The sequence below is a fragment of the Amphibalanus amphitrite genome, unplaced genomic scaffold (assembly GCF_019059575.1).
Source record: "Amphibalanus amphitrite isolate SeventyFive unplaced genomic scaffold, NRLGWU_Aamphi_draft 001606F_arrow, whole genome shotgun sequence".
Classification (NCBI taxonomy): Eukaryota; Metazoa; Arthropoda; class Thecostraca; order Balanomorpha; family Balanidae; genus Amphibalanus; species Amphibalanus amphitrite.
In genome coordinates, this window is record NW_024883099.1 from 111,241 (window position 1) to 130,639 (window position 19,399).

A 19,399-nucleotide genomic window follows, 5' to 3' on the forward strand; every position below is an offset into this window, starting at 1 on the left:
GCTTGGATCGCTCAGTGTTTTTATATACAATTGATATTGATTATTGCTGTAGAAAAATGGGGTGAAAAGTGGGGATTCTGAGGACAAATACCTTGAGGAAGTTCCTTCAGCTTTCATGAACAGGAAGAAGTGCAAGGCTTATGTAACCAGTACCTAGTTTTCATCTAGTTACCTACCTACTTGCCTGCAACCAGAAATTCAAGATTGAGGCAAAAGGAAGGCTTGAGACGATACAGGGCTGCATAGATCACCTCAGGCATGTGTCTATGATTTTGAACTTTGATCCTAGTGAGTTTTTATTTATTAAAATAACTCAATTTTGATATGCAATGGATGTACCTACTATTTTTTGGATTCTGTCTGAATAAATCAGTGGGCACCGATAGACTAGAATCTGAAAACAAGGTGCCTGGGGAGATCTGATCAAGGCTTTTGAAATTGTCACGTGACAACCCATTGCAGGCCAGACTGAAAAAATATACGTCATGCCGAATATGTCCAGCGCAGCGGCGGGATTGTGCTGAAAATTTCAGCGCACATCCAGCGCAACTTCGCATGCGCCGAATTGAGCACATGGCGGCGGGTGAATTTTTTGGTGCAGGGCCAGACTGGAAAAAATGCACGTTATGCTGAATATGTCTGGCGTAGTGCCGGGATTGCGCCGAAAATTTCAGTGCACGTCCGGCGTAACTTCGCATGCGCCGAATTCAGAGCATGGTGGCAGAAGAATTTTTTGGCGCAGGGCGGTTGCATAATTTTTTGGCGAAAGACGGTCACCGAATTTATACGTTACGCTGGTCAAGCTCGCAGCAGATTCGCCCCGGGGGCGGCTCTGGAGAGGTTGCGGGACGAGACGTCCCCGCCCCGGTCGTCGCGTGCTCGAACTGGCGAGCCGCCCTGAGTCTACTCAGTGGATGAATGGCCGCCCAGGTGAGGCCTCAACCTTCGGCGTAGAGATAGGTACGAAAAACCTTGTTGAACGTCGCCAAGCGTCGTTAAGCAATAGCAGTGGGTTCCAGCTGCCCACTGCAGTATCGAGGGGAATGAGAGCGCGGACGACCTGGCCAAAACAGGCGGCCGCCCTGCCCTCAAACGCTCGATCGCTGACCAGGGTGGTTCATTGTGCGGCCTCGCATCAGTGGCGCGACAACTGCTCAGAATCACTATTCAAGCCACTCCTCGGGAGCACGCCGCCGCTCCCTATCCCCGGAGAGGACCGAGAGGATGCCATTCGGTGCACCAGATGAGGGCGGGCCACCGGGGCCGCTCGCTCCAGAACGGCAGCGAATCGGCTGTCTCCACTCCGCCGCGTGCCAGCAGTGCCCAGACAAGCGGTGCCCAGCGGCGCTCTGCACCGTGAGCCGAGAAGAGGCTGATGTGCCGGAGCACGTGCTGCTCCGCTGCCCGGCCCTCACTGGCTCCCGCCGAGATATTGGGTTTACGTGGAAATAAAAACTCATTCGAACGCTTAAGCATGGGAGAGCGTACAAGGCTCCGAAACACTCTGTCTGGTTGATATTGCCTTGATCAGTAGATGTGCACATGTGCTTTTTATGACATGGGCTTAATTTTCGCACAAATAGGCACCTAATTTTTTGCGCAAATCACGCATAAATTTTGGCGCAAAATCGCTTGCGCCATATTTCGGCGCAAGAGGGTCTCACGGGCGTCCGGCGTAGAGTATGGATGTTTTCCGGTCTGGGCAGTGGGCGCAGGGCAGTCACATAATGTTTTGGCGAAATACAATCACCAAATTTATGCGGTCTTTACATGTAAAAGTTCCTTATCCTGCATCTTTGTTCATTTCTATCCATGGACCATCAACCCCTGGACAACCTCTGGAACAGTATTGGCTCACACTGCTGTGATATCTAGCTGGCTTGGCGAGGTCTGACCTGGTTTTCTGTCCCCAGTGGTGTACTGACACCTGTGTGACATAGGCAGTATGTACTGCTGGGGTGGCACGGTCAGCGGTGAGCTGGGACTTGGCGGCATTGAGGAGCAACAAGTGCGCACTCCTCGCCACCTGGCCACCCTGCCGGCCGGTACTCAGATTGTCCAGGGTAGGTCGGTCCCTGCAGACACTCAAATTGGACCTGGTGGCTGCACCATACCAGATCGTCAAGTTACCAAAGTGTCTTAATTTAAAATGAATCTGAAGTGTTGGTTGTCACAGTAGCATAGTTTTCTTGTGAGATGTGTGATTCCATTTTTATCAGACTGTGTGACATTTCTCATGTTTCATATCAGTGAGTTAATATGCCGATATGACTTGCTGAGGCCAATGGTGTGTGTCTGCGTGCTGCAGTGGCCTGTGGATACAACCACACGGTGTTCTTATCGGCTGAGGGGTCCGTCTTCACGTGCGGCAACAATGAGCGCGGTCAGCTGGGTCACAGCGGACAGACCACGCGGCCAGGTACCGTCCAAAGTCCACCAGCGGGTGGCAGCATCTGACCACCCGCCACCGTCAATATCTACCGTTAGATTTCTGGTTTGCGATTTTAACCGGTTTGTAGCGTGTGAATCGGACGTTTTGTAAAACGTTAAAGTTTGGTATTGTATACCTATCGTTATACCCTTAGGCTTGCAAAGTGCCATTGCTGGTGTTGCTGAAGATCAGGATGCTGATTGCTGACACATCATTTGCAGGACACGTGTAATTGTGTAAAGCAGCTAACACACTCATAAGCCCAGCAGATGGTGAACCATGCGTAGGCACTCTGCGTCACCATAGCCGCGCTGTGACCGTGTGTTCTGCTCGCCGCTCCGCAGTGCTGCTGGAGAGGCTGGAAAACTACCCGGTGGCGCAGGTGGCCGCCGGGGATCAGTTCTCACTGGCAGTCACCCGCTGGGGAGGGCTCTTCTCCTGGGGCGACAACCGGCATGGGCAGCTAGGTAAGGAGGATGAGGGCAGAGCTGAGCTGAGGGGTGACAGTCGACACGGACAGTTCAGTAAGGAGGGGGGGGGGGGGGGGAAGACAACTGTTAAAACTTTGCTTCTGATTGTTGATAATAATCGGTGGTAGGTGCTAAAGTAAAGTTTTCTTTCTCCGTTACTGTGGTACCCCAGCCCAGCTGAGCGACCTGTGTCTGTCTCTGTCCCGCAGGCACCGGCGACCCTTCCGAGTTCATCCAGCGGCCGCGCCAGCTGAGGGCGCTCGTCTCCAAACGGGTGGTACAGGCTGCCTGCGGACAGGCGCACTGCCTCGTCCTGACAGACGGTAGGACTCACACGGGAGGCGGGTCTGCGCTCAGACTGGGTGCCGTGGGACTGCGTGCTGATGTTTCCATCCATTAAATGTCATCAATACTTACATTGAAATAGCTTGTAAAGTAAATGCGAGAGTAAAACGGTTGGCTCTCTAACACAGTCTGTAGTACAGTTTCCCCGCTGAACATACGTCCACCCCTGTGCCGACAGACGCCGGCTGAACTTCAGTTTGCCGCCTCTGCCGACAGATGGCGAGCTGCTGTCGTGGGGCTCCAACGAGCACGGCCAGCTGGGCCAGGGCACGCTGGGCGGCCCTCCCGTCTCCCAACCCCGCCTGGTGGCTGCACTGGCCGGCCTGCCGCTCGGCCGCGTGGTCTGCGGCGGCCACCACTGCCTGGCCGTCACCAAGTGTGGCCGCGTGCTCGGCTGGGGTCGGAACGCGCTGCACCAGCTCGGTCTGAGCAGCGAGCAGGACCAGCCGACGCCGGTGGCCATCCGCGGCCTGGGCACGCAGCGCGTGCGACACGTGGCCGCCGGCGAGAACCACTCGGCGGCGCTGACGCGCGAGGGCGCCGTGTTCACGTTCGGCGCCGGCATGTACGGCCAGCTGGGCCACGGCGGGAAGACGAACGAGGTGCACCCGCGCCAGGTGATCGAGCTGATGGGCAGCGCCGTGTCGCAGCTGATCTGCGGCCGCCAGCACACGCTGGCCTACGTGTCGGCCGGCGGCGCGGCCGGCGGGAAGGTGGTGGCGTTCGGTCTGGGCGGCTCCGGTCAGCTGGGGGTGCCGGACACTCCGCTGGCGCGCACGCCGGTGACTGTGGCCGGCCCGTGGACACGGACTGCAGAGGGGACCGGCAGCGAGGACTGGCCGAGCGGCGGTGGGCCGCTGCGGCTATTCTGCGGCGGCCACCAGAGTTTCGCGGTGCGTCTGCCCGACTCACCAGACTCCGCCGAGGCGTGTGACGACCGCCAGTGGCCGGCCGGCTCTCAGATCCTAGAGCTGACCGCGCCGCAGGCGGACGCCATCCGCGAGGCGGCGCGCTCCAGTTCATCGGGCTCGGAGTCCGACTGTGAGCGGCGCGACCGGCTGCTACAGTTCGCCGAGACGGCGCTCGGCAGCGTGGCCTGTCTGAGCGGCTCGTTCCTGCCGGCCGGTCCGCGGCACGTCTGCACCTCGCTGCAGCCCAACCTGGACCTGTCCGCCTGCCAGCGCGCCATGCAGACCCTGTACGGCGTCACTAGTGAGCCGTTCGCCGAGGTGGTGCACGCGCGGCTGGCGGCGGTGCCGGCCGCGCTGCCGCCGCGGCCCGCCGACCCGGAGGCGCTGCGCGCGCTGCTGGTGCTGCTGTGCTGGCCGGGCCTGGAGCAGCTGGCGCAGCCGCTGGGGGACGCGCTGCTGGCCGTCTCGGAGCTGGACTGGGCCGTGCTGAGCGGCTGGCTGCGGCAGCTGCCGGCGCCGCCACTGCTGGCCACCATCGGCGTCTTCAAGGCGGCCGTGCTGCGGCTCATCAAGCGCGCCGACACGCTGACGCAGTGTTCGGACGGCAGCTGGCGGCTGGGCGGCCGGCTGCAGGCCACGCTGCGCGTGCTGCGCCGGCTGCACGGCGCGCTGCTGGAGCAGCCGCGGGGCCGCGGCCGGCCGGCGCTGGCCGTCACCCCGACCACCACCCCGACCACCACCCCCACCGGCGCCGGGCCCGGGCCGCCGTCCGGCGCCGTCACCGACGAGTCGTTCTACATGCCCGAGCTGACGGACCTGGTGAGCGTGCCGCTGGACTACGTGGGCTGGCAGCTGGCGTCGGGCGGCGCCGGCGGCGACCGCTACTTCTGCCACTTTCCGTTCGTGTTCGACGCAGCGGCCAAGACGCAGCTGCTGCAAACGGACGCGCTGCTGCAGATGCGCTCGGCCATGGAGCTGGCGGCGCACCAGCAGGTGGCGGCGCTGCTGACGGGCCGCGTCAGCAGCGGACAATTCCTGCAGCTCACCGTCAGCCGCCGCCGGCTGGTCGAGGACACCCTCCAGCAGCTGTGGCAGCTGACACAGGACGACCTCAAGAAGCCGCTGCGGGTCCGCTTCGAGGGCGAGGAGGGCGAGGACGCCGGCGGCGTGCGCAAGGAGTTCTTCTTAGTGCTGACCCGGGAGCTGCTCGACCCCAAGTACGGCATGTTTAGTGAGTTTGGCGAGACCAACACCATCTGGTTCAACCCGGACTCGCTGGAGGAGGACGTCATGTACCTGCTGATCGGCATCGTCTGCGGCCTGGCCATCTACAACAGCACCATCGTCAACCTGCCCTTCCCGCTGGCGCTCTACCGCAAGCTGCTCGACCAGCCGCTCTCGCTGGACGACCTGGCCGGCCTCTCTCCGATGACGGCTCGCTCTCTCTCGGACGTCCTCAGTTACACCGGAGATGACCTCGAGGAGACCATGTGTCTGACGTTCGAGGTCACCCGCGAGACCTTCGGACACGTGCAGACCATCGAGCTGAAGCCGGGCGGCTCGAAAATCGCCGTCAACCAGTCCAACAAACACGAGTACGTCGACCTGTACATCGACCACATGCTCAACACGTCCATTCAGAAGCAGTACCACGCGTTCCACGAGGGCTTCTACAAGGTCTGCGGCTCCAAGGTGCTGCAGCTGTTCACGGCGCCGGAGTTGATGACGCTCGTCATCGGAGACGAAAACTACGACTGGCAGGCGTTCGAGCAGAACGCCGAGTACCGTGAGGGCTACCAGAGAGACTCGCCGCCCGTGAAGCTCTTCTGGCAGGTGAGTCGAGCGGAGCAGCTGCGGGGGAGGGCTAGGGGACGGGTGGGCCCTGGTAGCGGGGAGCCGAGCTAGTGGGCCCTAAACGGGTGGCCTAGCCGGGCAGGTATTGATAGCTCATAGCGATGTGCTGAGGGACATACTGGGCACACATACTATGACGTGATCTTGACTGGGTTGCCCGAGTTTCGGTTTAGTATCTTGTCAATATAGCGCTCCTTGAGGCGTCTTGTTATTCCGTGCCTAGCTATCCTGCGGTCGCGAGGCTCACATTTCTCCTTTTCTGGCGTGCATTCGTTGGAAACTGGGCATAATAACTATTCTGAGCGACCTTCCAAGTTTGGCTACGTACGAATGTCCAAAGTCCAAGTATGTCCAAGTACGAATGAATAAATTATCAGATCAGCTCTACCGGAAACGGTGCCTCGTGTCTTATATTTAATGTGAACTTTCTAAATTCCTAAATGAGTTCCTAAAAATAAAAATCTAAATGAGTGTGCGGCATAATGTCTCGTTATTAAGATTTTAGCGCTCAAACATCATTCGGAGGTGTTGCATGCTAACCGAGGACCGGTCACGCCGCTACGGTCGCCTGTGCCATCAAATGACACATTCATTCGTCAGGAGTTGGACTATTGCTGGACAAATGTGCGTGTCATGAACTTCTACACAACTGTAGGTACGCTCGTCAATCGCGGTCCGCCCAACTTTGCAGCGTGGTCTGTCGCGGGAACGCGCGGCCTACCGATGTATTGACTACTTCGTGTCCTTGCCGGTCTTACATGGAGAACTGCACCACAGTGGGCCGTTGATTTTTGCCAGAGGTCGTTACGTAGACACCGGTAGAAGCCAATGGCCCGCCAAAGTCCCATGATCACAGGACTGGCCATTTTGTCCATGTAGGCTACGATACAAGCGCTGCTTCAGAATGGGTACTCAGAACCGGCCAATCTAGTGTTCATATTGTCGCAGTCGACGCTAATGTTACCCTCCACATCCAACTCATCGGTCAAATGTCCCTACGGGCTCGGTGAATACTTTCTGACATTTGCATTCAATAGCTTTCATTAATTATTTATAATATGCTATGAACAGTGGACTTCGAAACCAACGTGTCCCATTCGGAGCCATTGTTTTTTTTTTAATACTTAGTAAAGGACCACTAGTTGATTTGTGTTTTAGTCTGGGCGCCCAAAAACCCCAATTCATCATCATCATCATGATTTGTGTGGTGTTGGAGGGGTGAGCAAACAAAGCCTGCTAAGGCAGTATTAGTCCATATTAATAACCTTTTCCCTGGGCTGCCTGAATAGTTTCCGTGCACGGAAATTTATCGGCAGTAATCACTGATTGACTTCCGATGAACCACCGTTAATACCCATATCATGCCGGAAAGCATCAATATAATCACACATCGAGTGTCGAGCGGCATGTGCAAGTGGTCCGGTATTTCAATAATAAACAAGGAAACGGTATCGCCGATGCCGTAAATGGGACAACTGAACAGTGATCAGGGGATAGTTTGTGTGCTTACCATACCATAATGATCGATCTGTGAACTCAAAATAAGCACTCGCCTTACGATAGATACTAGAGATGCACCAAATTTGCAATTTCATTACCCGCCCCGCCACGCAGCTACCCCTTGCCCAACCACAACTACCCGCAAGCTGATTTTGGCTGAGCCGAACCCGCAAAAAACCCGCAATTTTAAAAACCTGCCTTTGCAAGGAAAAAATACAGCTGGGTCAATGCCAGAGCTATATAAACCTTACTTGCTTCATTGTTGTGCAGAAAAAGACAGCCAAACAAATAGTAAGGACTTGAAATTGCTATGCTAAGTCCTCAGGAAGTGCACACTGGATAATGGAAAACGAATAATGCATCAATACATTTGAAATTCCTTTCTGAAAAGAATTCAGTAAAATCTTTCTCTCACCTTACCCTTCAGCATTGGCTGAGGATCAAAATTTCACTCTGGTTCCTCTCAATGTTAGGCTTCTGGAATGATACTGTTATCAAAATGAATGTTGATATAAAAAGATATGCGATTTCCAGTTAAAAATAAATAGTGACACGGTGAATAATGCGTATCCAGTCGATCTACACATAAAACAAATCATGCAAAAGCCCAGCAAAAACCAACTAACCAATGAACCACGCATTTTTGGAAACATGCGTCAGAAGCGTCACCAACAGCTGATTGCAAGGAATGTTACAGCGACTAAATTATTGCAGCCGTAGTTAGTGCGAACTTGTTGCGAAAACACCGTTGTATAATGCATATTAATGTGCCATTCTGATAATATTATTTTACACAACAGCTAAAATAAAATATAATAATTTTATAGTTGGTCTTGGTAATGCTCTCCGGCTGGTCCTTTCTCGGCAATCGGCATACAAATGATAAGGACGTAAAAAGACAAAAGAAATAAATGCGACCAGCTACGTGGTTTTGTAACATGTATAACTGCTATTTTGAGGTATTCAATAACCAAGACAAAAATTGATTGTAAAATTATTATTGCGTCATCAATGACAGGTTTCCTTCGCCTCAGAGACCAAAATTGACGCAGTCAAATGCCAATCCTTGTCAGAATGTGGAAAGTGCGCCAGTATTGTATTGCGTTATGTTTGGGCCGCATGCCAGTCAATATTTTGATTTTTTTAAGGGTAATTGCAGGTAATTGGTGTGTTATTTTCGTAATATAGGGTGGGACAGAACAAAGAGTAGGATAGGTAATCAATGAATTTGCATCAAATTTTGTTTAGCTCTTTTTTATGCCGACCAGTCACAAATAAAGTAACATGTGGCATATGCTCTGATTTTCAACATCAACATCTCATTTTAGTCTGGGTTCTTCCATAATGTATATCTAGTGCACACTGCACATAGACTTCAGTTCAGCTTCCTATAAGTTTGCTTTCAGGTTCTTTTATGTTTTATGGAATGCTTTCATCAGCATTTAGTTATGCTTTGTAGTTTGTAGTTTGTAGTGTTTGTAACCTGGTTTGGTCATTGCTAGACTGTGGAGTGTGGATGCTATTGCTGGTTGTTTTCAGTTTTGCATTTGAAATGTGCTTCCTTGATATATTTTTATATTTGTTTCTGTTTTAAAAGTTGTTTTGATGAATATTGTATTGTTAACCTGAGCAAATGCACTTGGCATTGTGTTTTGCATCTAAAAAATAAATAAAAAATTATAGGTTATAAAGTCTGACCGCCAAATACCCGCCACACGACAAGTTTTGCTTCTCGAACCCGCCAAAAACCCTGCGGGTTTTGAAAACCCGCAGAAAGCGGGTTTGCGGGTTCAAAAAGGGCATCTCTAATAGATACCACTAGTCTTTACAGAGTGTAGGTACTAAGATATCTAACTTCATATCTGCATCATTTAATAATCGTCTCCATGCGATGCAGTGTGCGTGCTTAGTGCCCTCCTGGCGTGACCCATGCAGATTGGATGCTGTTTGGCGATCGTGGTGATAAATCCAGAGTACAAATATCAGTTGACGTGTCGCGTGCCGTTCTACCGAAACGTGCTGCTGAATGACAGCGGCCTAACAGCATAGAAACTTTTTATCTGCGCTGCTGCATATTACAATGAATCGAGGGTAATTTACAGGGTGGAAAGTAATTACGCGAACATGTATTTTCTTACAATTTCGCCCGTCAGTGGAGATTTTGTATGAGCGCGGGCTGTTATGGAACACGACTGGTCGTGTTTGTTGTCGCCTCATCTAACAAAAGTGACCTTACTTTGAAAAATGACTTGGAAGGTCTACAACACCTCTCGGCTTCGAGTGGTGCTGACGCCATACGCTGCTCAAGACCAAAATGGGCAAAGAGCTCAATTTGAAGTTGCCAGGGAAAGCGTTTGTGATTATTTTGGCTGGATTGGTGCGGAAGGGATTCTGAACGGTCTCGGCACCAGCATTACTCAATTACACGTTTGGTTGAAGCATAATAAAACTTAACCCGCGCCCCGTAGGGGGGGGGGGCCGAAACGGCCCCCCCCCCTGTCCTTTTCGGTCGATATCTCCTAAACGGCTGGAGATATCGCCACCAAACTTTCAGGACCCCTCCGGGCATCAATTTTACACATTGTGACCAAAATTTTTTTTCCATAGGCTATGATAGGTTGGCCACAAATGACGTCAGAGTGACGTCATGTTCTGTCATTTTCGACCGAAAAAAGACCTTCGCGAGAAGACCTGTCAGGACTACAGCTTTGAAGATACAGAAAAAATGATCAGGACATAAAAGGTGTAGAATTGACAGGGCTACAAAACTGCTATCTCGAATTTTTGAAATTTTTGAGTTTTGACCCCAAAAAATCAAAAAAGCATTTTTTTGGATATATTCACCAAAAAATCCAAAAAGCTTTTTGAGTTTCGAAAAAACCGGAATATATGTGATAGTGCCTACCGTCTTCTATCTACATACCAAATTTCAGATCGATACCTCGTTTTTTGGCCAAGTTATAGCGAAAAAACTGTTCAAAAATGATGACGTCAAATTTTCAAACTCAATTTTTGGCAATTCTAGAACTCGTAGAGCAAAACGAAGACCACCATTAGACTCCCCGTGACGAGCTGCATCGAATTGATACCCATTTTATGGAAAAATATCAACTTTGAAATTTGACCTAATTTGACCTGACCTTGACCTGACCTTCACAAAAACGTGACCTAGGCTGGCCCCAAAGGCTGCCTAACCCACATAATCGCATTTGTCATGTAAAATGGACCATAAAACATGTATCACACGACACATTCATATTGTGACCCCCGGTGACCTGACCTCGCTGTGACCTGACCTGGTATCAGTGACCTCAGATAGCAAAGTATGTGTTTGACGAACAATATACCATCGATGGTTTTCAATAAATTACCAATTTACTCGCTTTCACAGCACATTTCTTGAATTGCCTGTGAACGGTGAAAATCTGACATTTGACCTGACCTGTGACGTCATCGGTTTGACCTAGGTCAATAAAATTTGGTCACAAGGTAGTTCCCGGGTGGGGCTATCGAGCGCCGTTTGAATTTTGAAAATCGGCCGGTAACTTTCCGAGATCTTAGGGGGGGGGCCGAAACGCCCCCCCCCCCCCTACGGGTGGTAGGGTCCGCCGGTAGCCCTACGGGGCGCGGGTTAAGAGGACTTAAAAAGCAAAGCCGTTGGCGGCAGTAAAACCTCGGCGAATTCAGGCGCCGAATGGGTGGTCACCATTTCCGCGACCAAACGACAACAGTCGACCCGAAAACAGGCGAAATGGTTTACTTTGGCCGGGTACCCGATCTAAGATATCACGATTCATACATAAATCCGTGAAAATTCGAAAATCAAGCCGTACAAACAATCGAGATGGCCAAAATTCATGAACTAACAGCAGGATTGTCGATTTAAGTTTTCTAAAGACCGCCAAACCTGAACAGAGGAGGACAGGCAGCTGGCTTTGTGGTTGGGTGAGACATCTTCGAAGCTATTTCATCCGTCAAACCTGCAGAACAACGCGTTGGGGGCTGCTGATGCGTCCGACGTCCCGCCCGTCCCAACCTTCAAACATCCGGCAAAGGAACACACATCAGCGTGTTATGAGCGCCCGGATGGTGTCAGAATTGCATGTAGTGACCAACGAGGCCACCAAAAATAAAGTATACAACTAGTGGAACATCCTTCCAGACGAGTCTCTTTATCTAATCCATCAATGCACCAAAAGGGGCAAAATGATTGAGCGCACTTTTGTGCCCGACGCAAAGAAACTCTTCTTCATGATTGATAAAGTCCTTCCTCTCACGGCCAAAAAGACGCAAGACTGGTGCTTTGAGAACCCGTTCTTCTTCTGGGCATATAATGGTCAATCTGGGAATAGCCCAGACCTCAATTTGATCAAAAATATCCAGGCGACTCTTCAGGAGAGCGTCTAAGAGCTGCTAGTAGCCACCAAAATCGATTGCCTCACCAGACAGCTCCAGGAGGCGTGGACTAAGCTTTGGCCAACAGTGCTTGACATGCTCATGCCAATTATGCCTGAACGCCTTTGTCAGTGTATCGCACATAAAAAGGAATATATGAAAAGATGAAATGTTCATGTCACCGCCGCTTTTTCCATTGCTATAAGACGAAAAAGTATGTTCGCGTAATTACTTTCCACCCTGTACACTACTTCATCTTCTGTATAATAGATGTTTGTTCAATTGGAAACCTGGTTGGGTATCAGATACGCTCAACGTTCAGCATTGATGGGCCCGGCATTCATTTGTGATTTGCGATTGAGGCTCCCCAGTCTCAGTTCCGTCCCGTCTCTCCCCTTCCCACCCGCACCCCCTGCTGACCGCGGCGCCGCCCCCCCCCCCCTTCCCCTCGGCCAGGTGTTCCACTCGCTGACGCTGCAGCAGAAGAAGCAGTTCCTGCTCTTCCTGACCGGCACCGACCGCGTCCCCATCACCGGCATGAAGTCCATCAAGCTGTACATCCAGCCGGCGCGCGGCGGCGACACCTTCCTACCTGTGGCGCACACCTGCTTCAACCTGCTCGACCTACCCGAGTACGCGACGGCCGAGAAACTGCGCTACAAACTGCTGCAGGCGATACAGTGCACCGAGGGGTTCGGACTCGTGTAGCGCTCAGGGACTGCGGGCAGGTGAGTCGCTGAGTCAGCGAGATTGTGAGTCGGTGACTCGCTGAATCAGTGAGTCATTGTGAGTCGGTGAGCGGGACTGGCGTTGGCCGAGATCCCCGCTCATGCAGCCGGCCCGTGTTCAAGCTCTGCGTCTCGTTCGAGCCGGCACAGTTGTCTCTGCGCGCCCCGTTCGAGCTGGCGTGGCCTACAGCCGTCACTACCGCTGGTGACTCCAGAGGCGGTGCTGGTGGTGACTGGTGTCGGTGCTGGTGCACACAGTGGAGTGTGTACTCGACACCATTTAGAGCTTCAGTCCTGGCTACCTCAGTACGGCAGTATAGTGAATCAGAGATGTGCAGAGGCCTTGTCCGCCTTATGTGTAAAGCCAAAGCACAGCCAGTAAGGAGACACATTTTGAGCAAGGCGATCACAATTATATTTACTCAAACCAAACGGTTGCTGATTTTCATTAATATTTTATTCATTTTTATGATAAATTTGCTTGTCGTGATTTTGCTGAGGGTGTGTGACTTATCATCGTTGACGCTCCCTCCACAAACTAAAAGCAGAGCGGGTGTGAGATGCAGTGCAGCTGCTGGTAACTAACCAGAAGCTATTAACTAACGTGAGACTGGTTTAGTGACAATGTCAGAAGATAGTGTGTTATAGTGTGCGCGGTATGACGTTTTCATTGTGTGCGTTTTCGGCTCTGCTCATCCGCTGTGAACTGCCGATTTGCATGGGAATGGGTCGTGATGTATCTAATCAGTGATGTCCCAATGTAGGCTTCTCTCGAGTTCCGAGAAATTCTTATCATTTGGCAATTACTTGTTATGATGAATGGTCAACAAACATTACTTGGCTGTCAGCTGCTGGGTTTCAAAACATGCAAACTCGACTCATTGTAAGCGTTCTGTATACTCAGTGAGCGATAATTGTTCCGTATTTTTGCAATACTGATGAGACTGATGATCGAGTGCGCCGGGATTTGGCCTTATCTTGCACTGTCGCACGGTCGAGTGATATCGGGAAGTTTGCCCTTCCGCAGAGCAGAAAAGAAAGCGGTATCCGACTGTACGGGCGGCGCAGCGTACTGCGTGGTGCTTTCTACATGACAAAGGGCAGTGTTGTTATAGGCTGAGGCCGTGGCGTACCCGCTGTTGCCTCCTCCCCGGTGCCTACTCTCTGTGGTGCTGTGTGTGACGCCGTGTAACGCCGTGTGGTGCCGTGTAATGCCGTGTGGTGCCCCGTAACGCCATGTAACGCCGTGTAACGCCGTGTGAGGCCAGGAGAGGCCAGTGATACCCTGTGTTGTGTTGTGCGGCGCAGCTGGATAACCGATAAGCGTGTTCTCAGAAGGGCTTCCCAGAGACAGTCGTAACCCGTCCAGACGCAGCCTCGAGCCGCTATCAAACGGGACGCCGTACTCACAGCGGCGCTATGTGCACGGTTGTACGTGAGGTCTCAGCACCGAGCTAATCTATGCGGAAACTGCTGTGTGATTTTATCCATGCCCTGGCCGCTAGATAGATAGATAGATAGTTTATTGACACTGCACTCTTGATAAAATACACACAATACATAAAATACAAAATTCTATACATAATGCAATACACTAAAAATATACATAAAAAGGATAAAACTCGAGTGAAAACGTGTCCATTAAAATAACAAAATACAAATATGAGCACCGCGGACATGGCGAAGCACAATCTAAATACATATTATGAATCATACTTTTCAAGAATGTTCTTACATAGCCTTGCGAGATCTAAAGGGTGTGCATCCATAAGGACAGTTAGACCGGAAAAATTTAATCTGGGGAAATGTTCTCGAAGTGAATTTGATTCTGGGCAGTCTAAAAGTACATGTTTCTCTGTTTGCACTGACCCGCACGTGCACAGCCTTTCTGTCTCTGGTATGCGCGACCACCTCCCCGTTTCTATTTTTAACCTGTGTGAACCTAAACGGATTCTTGTAAAAGCGATGCGCTCGTTTTCAGGTACATTTGCCTCATACATACGGTGTCGCGCGACATTCTGATTAAACTCACGGTATGTTGTCATTCGCGTCGATGTTGATTCTAAAATTTTACAGCGTAAGGTTTCCATGTTTCTTTCTCTAAGTGACCCGATTTCTTCCGTTTGTAGGGAGTTGACATAACGGCCAGCTTGTGAGCCCGACTGCACTGATAAATGCATGGCTAACTGGGCGGGACTGCCCTCGAAATCATCTCGTGATGTCAGCTTTCCTAGAAATTTAATTTGGTTCTCTTTAATCACTGTCTCTAAGTCTGGGTATCCCAACTCTGCGTGAACAAGGTCACTGCTTGTCTGATTCCTGACTGACAATAGCTGTTTTTCCGCGGACAATACCGCCGTCGAGGCATGCTTAAAATCGTTGCAAAGCCAGCTTTCACAGCCAGCTATTGCCAGTATTGCACTACAGAGAGCACTTTTGAATACCATCTCCTTGACAGGAAATGGCGCGTCTTTGTTTTTCTTAAAAAACGCGGAAAATTTCACTAAATGACTGCGCTTAAAATCTATGTGGGCTTTGACTTGATTACGCAAAGTTGCATTGCTGATTGGTGTTCCAAGATAAATGTACTCATCTGTGTGACTGATGGATACGTTATCGAAAACAAAAGGAACAGTGTCCCCTGCGTTAATCGCCATAAACTTTGACTTCTGCGGGTGTATTTCCATTCTAATGGTGCCAACTTCGCGGTGCAATAGTGCTAGCTTTTGTTTCATGGCATCTCTGGATGTGGCTAAGACAACTGTATCGTCCATGAATAGCAGCGAATGGGTGTTACTGAGAAAACCGTCAGGTCCAAACGTCTTTATGGCTCTGACCGTACTGTTGATATAGAAAGTGAAAAGGGAACAGCTGTTTGCTGCGCCTTGTTTTACCCAAACCGAAGACGTAAATAAACCTTGCCCTAAGGCATTTTTGCTAGCCTGCAGACTGTTAGCCACTGCTGTTAGATATTTCATGCCGCACCCCTGATCAGCCACATTTGCTTCATTGGAGCCTGTGGGTTGCCAAGCACTCTTGGCCGGTAGAGTAGTTTAGTCATTGCAGGATGTCAGCGACATATCAAAATCCGAGTGCCGCAGTCATGTTATCGCTCGTGTGGGTTTCACTGTATTTGAGTTTAGCCTATTGTGGTACTGAATAACGTGGTCAGTGATCGTGTTTATGGCGCTTCGTGTATTGCTCTGCATCACCTCGTAAAGTCTCTGTGCCAGTTCGCCTGGTGCGCACACGTTTGGTGAGAGTGTTTTACCGGTCGGTGAGAGTGTGAGATTCTGACGGCTGCTGTGATGTGCTCACCGTCGGAGTGGGACGGACCCGGCCACGGGGCGGTGGCGTGCCCCGGTCCGCGCCGACCGCCCGCGGCCTGCTGTCGCCGCCCAGTTGTTTATGTTCGGCAGTGTTATTAGTGATATAATAGCCTGGACCGCCGGACTGTTCAATACACAACTGGTATCGAACCGAACTTGTGAGCGAATGGGCAGCCAACAGAGGGTGTCCGAAAGTGGTTCCTGAGTGTTTTCAGGCTACGCAGGAGACCGCTGGACTTATTTTTGGTTTCAGCTTGGACTTTTAATCAGATGATAGCAATGCAAAGGCTGCGACATTTCGTGTCACGAGTTTCCCACCAGCTAGATAAATATATGGTTATCCAACCAATTCAACGTCTGTAAAACATAAACGTTTGTGATCCTGCGCTGCTTGTAGCTGAAAGGTTATAAGCACCGATTAATTACATCGAGTTCAGCGCACCCAGCTCCAGCGTTCCGATGCGCTCAGCTGCCCCTGCGTTTCGCCCTTGCCTTGGTTTCGCCACTCGCCACCTCTCTGCACCTCCAGCTCCACCGCGGCTGAATACACCTGCGGGGGTAGGCAGCCCGCAGTGGTCCGGTGTCGTGCGGGACAGCCTACCCGGTCAGGCACGCCAGCCGGCTCCGAGCGCGTTCCGCCGGGCTGTTCCTTATAACGTTTTACGTTCTATCGGTTCAATTCTGGTAGTTTGACCGCTGACCGAGCCGGCAGGGCGTGAATTTGCTGGATATTATAGTGGTTTGTAAGGACTCATTTCATACGGCTGAAAATCGCTATGCTTGTTTGTAAAAACTAAAATATGGGTAATATTTCTAGCATTCGTACTTGTTCGATTCTCATCATCCTTCTTTTTTTACCTCAATCGTTGCTTTTTAATTATTGCGCTTTAACAGCATTCAGGTTCAGCCGGGCCAGAGAAGAATTTATTGGACCAGGTTAGCCAAGTCGAGCCAAATAACCCTCACATTGCGTCGCTCGGACTCGTGTCCCCGATCAGACCGTGTACCCGTGTTCTCCGCGAACCTTTTCAGACTTGTACTTAGTTGTACTTGTTGGGTTAGGGCGTATAGCCTCGTCCGGCCGCGCTCAAGCGTCTGTAGTTGTTGTCATCAGTGCGCCATTCTTGTCTCGATCGAGTAGTTAACCCTCGCATGTGTGCGGCGTTTTCCAGCTTCATAATGTGTAGGGGGGGGGGTCGGTTGGACCCCCCCTTGCCGTTTGGCCCCTGATCGAGCTAGAGCTTCGCGGAAAAAACGAGCGTGTAGCCCGTGACGAGAGGAAGCCGATGATACCCAATTTTAAGGTCCTAGGTCATTGGTTGACCTTCCAGGTCAGGTCAATGACCCAAAGTCGGGAAAATCGGGACCTATTAGAAAGTCGTAAAGTGTGGCTGCTAAGGGGTTTTTCGGGGTGCTGATCACGAATATCGTGTTAGTTTTGATCACAAATGATGTCTTTAACCCTCGCCCGCACATGCCATTTTCCCATCCTAGAACGCACATGGGGGGGGGTGGTTGCCACCCCCCCCCCCCGCGCCATTTCGTTCCTGTTGGAGATAGAGCTTAGCAGTAAGACCAAAAAGATTCTTTGGGAAGAGACGAATCCAATGATACCCAGTTTTACCTTCTCAGGCGAGTCATTGACCTTCCAGGTCAGGTCAAACTAAAAAATATTGCTGTTTTGGGTCACCGTTGGATATCAAGTGCGCTGCTTATCAAATACCGATGACGATGCTGTTTTCTGGTGCCAAGCCAGCTAGAACCTCTTTGTCACACTATCCGACCAGAATTTTGCTGCTGAGGTCATTTCAGGTCAAGTTAGGTCAAGGTCAATTATATGTGTATGTATGTCTGTGTGTGTCTGTGTGTATACTGATGTGTGCACCGATTGTTTTTGGGTCGATATCACATAAAATCATGACCTGAGAAGCTTTTACCAAAAATGCAGTCAAAAAACTTCACAAAAAGTAAATTCAGCTTGCCTAAAACGCAATTAACTTAGATGACCTAGGTTGACCTTGACCCTGACCTTGACCCCTGTACATCGTCGAACAGCATGTTCCATGATAGGTGGGAGGTAAGACTGGCAAAAAAGGCCGAAATCAGGGTGTCAAAAGCTCACAAGGCCCATGGCAAACGCAAGATGTTGAGAATTGGCCATTTGGGTCATGACATGACCTGAAAAACAAGGTCATATCTCCGAAACCAAAAATCACAGAAACTTGAAATTTTCAGTGGACATCAAGAAAGGATAGACGAGCAGCTATACGAAAAATCAGCCTTCTAGCTCTAAAAATGTTGAGTGCAGAGCAGAAAGACTGCCTGGGGGGGGGGGGGTGGCAACCCCCCCCCCATGTGCGGGCGAGGGTTAAGTATTTAGACCAGGTCGGGTCAGGTCAGGTCAGGTCAACCAGTAGGCGTCGTGACGGGTATTCGTAGTACGTGTCAACCGCCTCTGACAGCTTCGTAACATGTTACGAAGGCACCAAAACTACTTCGTAAATGTTCAAATGGTTGCTAAATTCGAATTCAGCTCCAAAAACTAGCCTGGAAACATGTAAAACTCGAAAAAGTGAACCGAGGTCACCCGAGGTCACCAAAGGTCAATGACCTGACCTGACCTTCAGGTGACCTTGACATTCACCCTAATGCAACATCACATCACATGTTTGAACGTTTGAAACCACGAAAAGCTTGCAAACGCGCGGCTAATGCGAGCCGACGTACGCCGAATCGCGATTCCGGCCAAACATGGTCTCGGAAAAGAGGTCACAGGTCAAAGGTCATTTGGGTCAGGGTCATGAAATTTTCAGGGTAGGTGTAAAATTGATCAATGTGAGGGCATTGAAAGTTTCGTCGCGATCGGCCGCTTTTTACGCGAGTTATTCGCGAAAAACCATGGGGGGGGGGGGGGTCCATCCGACCCCCCCTACACATGCGAGGGTTAAATGTTGCAATCGGTTGCAGCCAGATGGTTCAGCGGGAAACTAAGCAGATGAAGGAAAATGGTAGGTTTTGCATGTGGTTATATTCGGGCTTTGGATGACGTCCAGGCAATATATGTCCGGTGGAGTATAATTTGTGAGTTAGGTTCTTACACAGAACTGATAAAAACTTAAAAATTAAGAAACAAAAAAGATGGTTTCTGGTTATGAGTCATTCAATCATTAACGTTCTTGACCTCGCATCTGTCCAGCGAGCCATTCAGTTCAAATAGATCTTCAGGCAATGTCTGCTCTTGTACCTCACTCCACTCAGATATCGACTTGCGTTGGAAGTTTCATGTCTCATGATCATACCGAACCTCTACTTCGGAACTGTGTGACTGCTTCTACAAAAGAAGGGACCGGATCGTACAAAAGATTAACGAAGGTATACGTTCAAGAGAAATATAAAAAAAAAACTACAGAAGCAAACCAGTTAGGGTAAGGCGCCT

General features: G+C 50.7%; 1 protein-coding gene across 2 annotated transcripts; it reads left to right on the forward strand.

Annotated features, from left to right (window-relative positions):
- Positions 1 to 13: 13 nt before the first annotated feature.
- LOC122374109 (probable E3 ubiquitin-protein ligase HERC4) lies at positions 14 to 16,113 on the forward strand. Of its 2 annotated transcripts, none has more exons than XM_043352668.1 (7): positions 14 to 288; positions 1,914 to 2,063; positions 2,309 to 2,419; positions 2,776 to 2,898; positions 3,111 to 3,224; positions 3,463 to 5,990; positions 12,363 to 16,113. In XM_043352668.1, the coding sequence occupies exons 2-7, from the start codon at positions 1,946 to 1,948 to the stop codon at positions 12,612 to 12,614; spliced, it is 3,246 nt and encodes a 1,081-aa protein (XP_043208603.1). In that variant the 5' UTR covers positions 14 to 288; positions 1,914 to 1,945; the 3' UTR covers positions 12,615 to 16,113. The 2 variants fall into 2 exon arrangements, with proteins under 2 accessions (XP_043208603.1, XP_043208601.1); XM_043352666.1 differs by having other exon boundaries at positions 14 to 256.
- Positions 16,114 to 19,399: the final 3,286 nt, after the last annotated feature.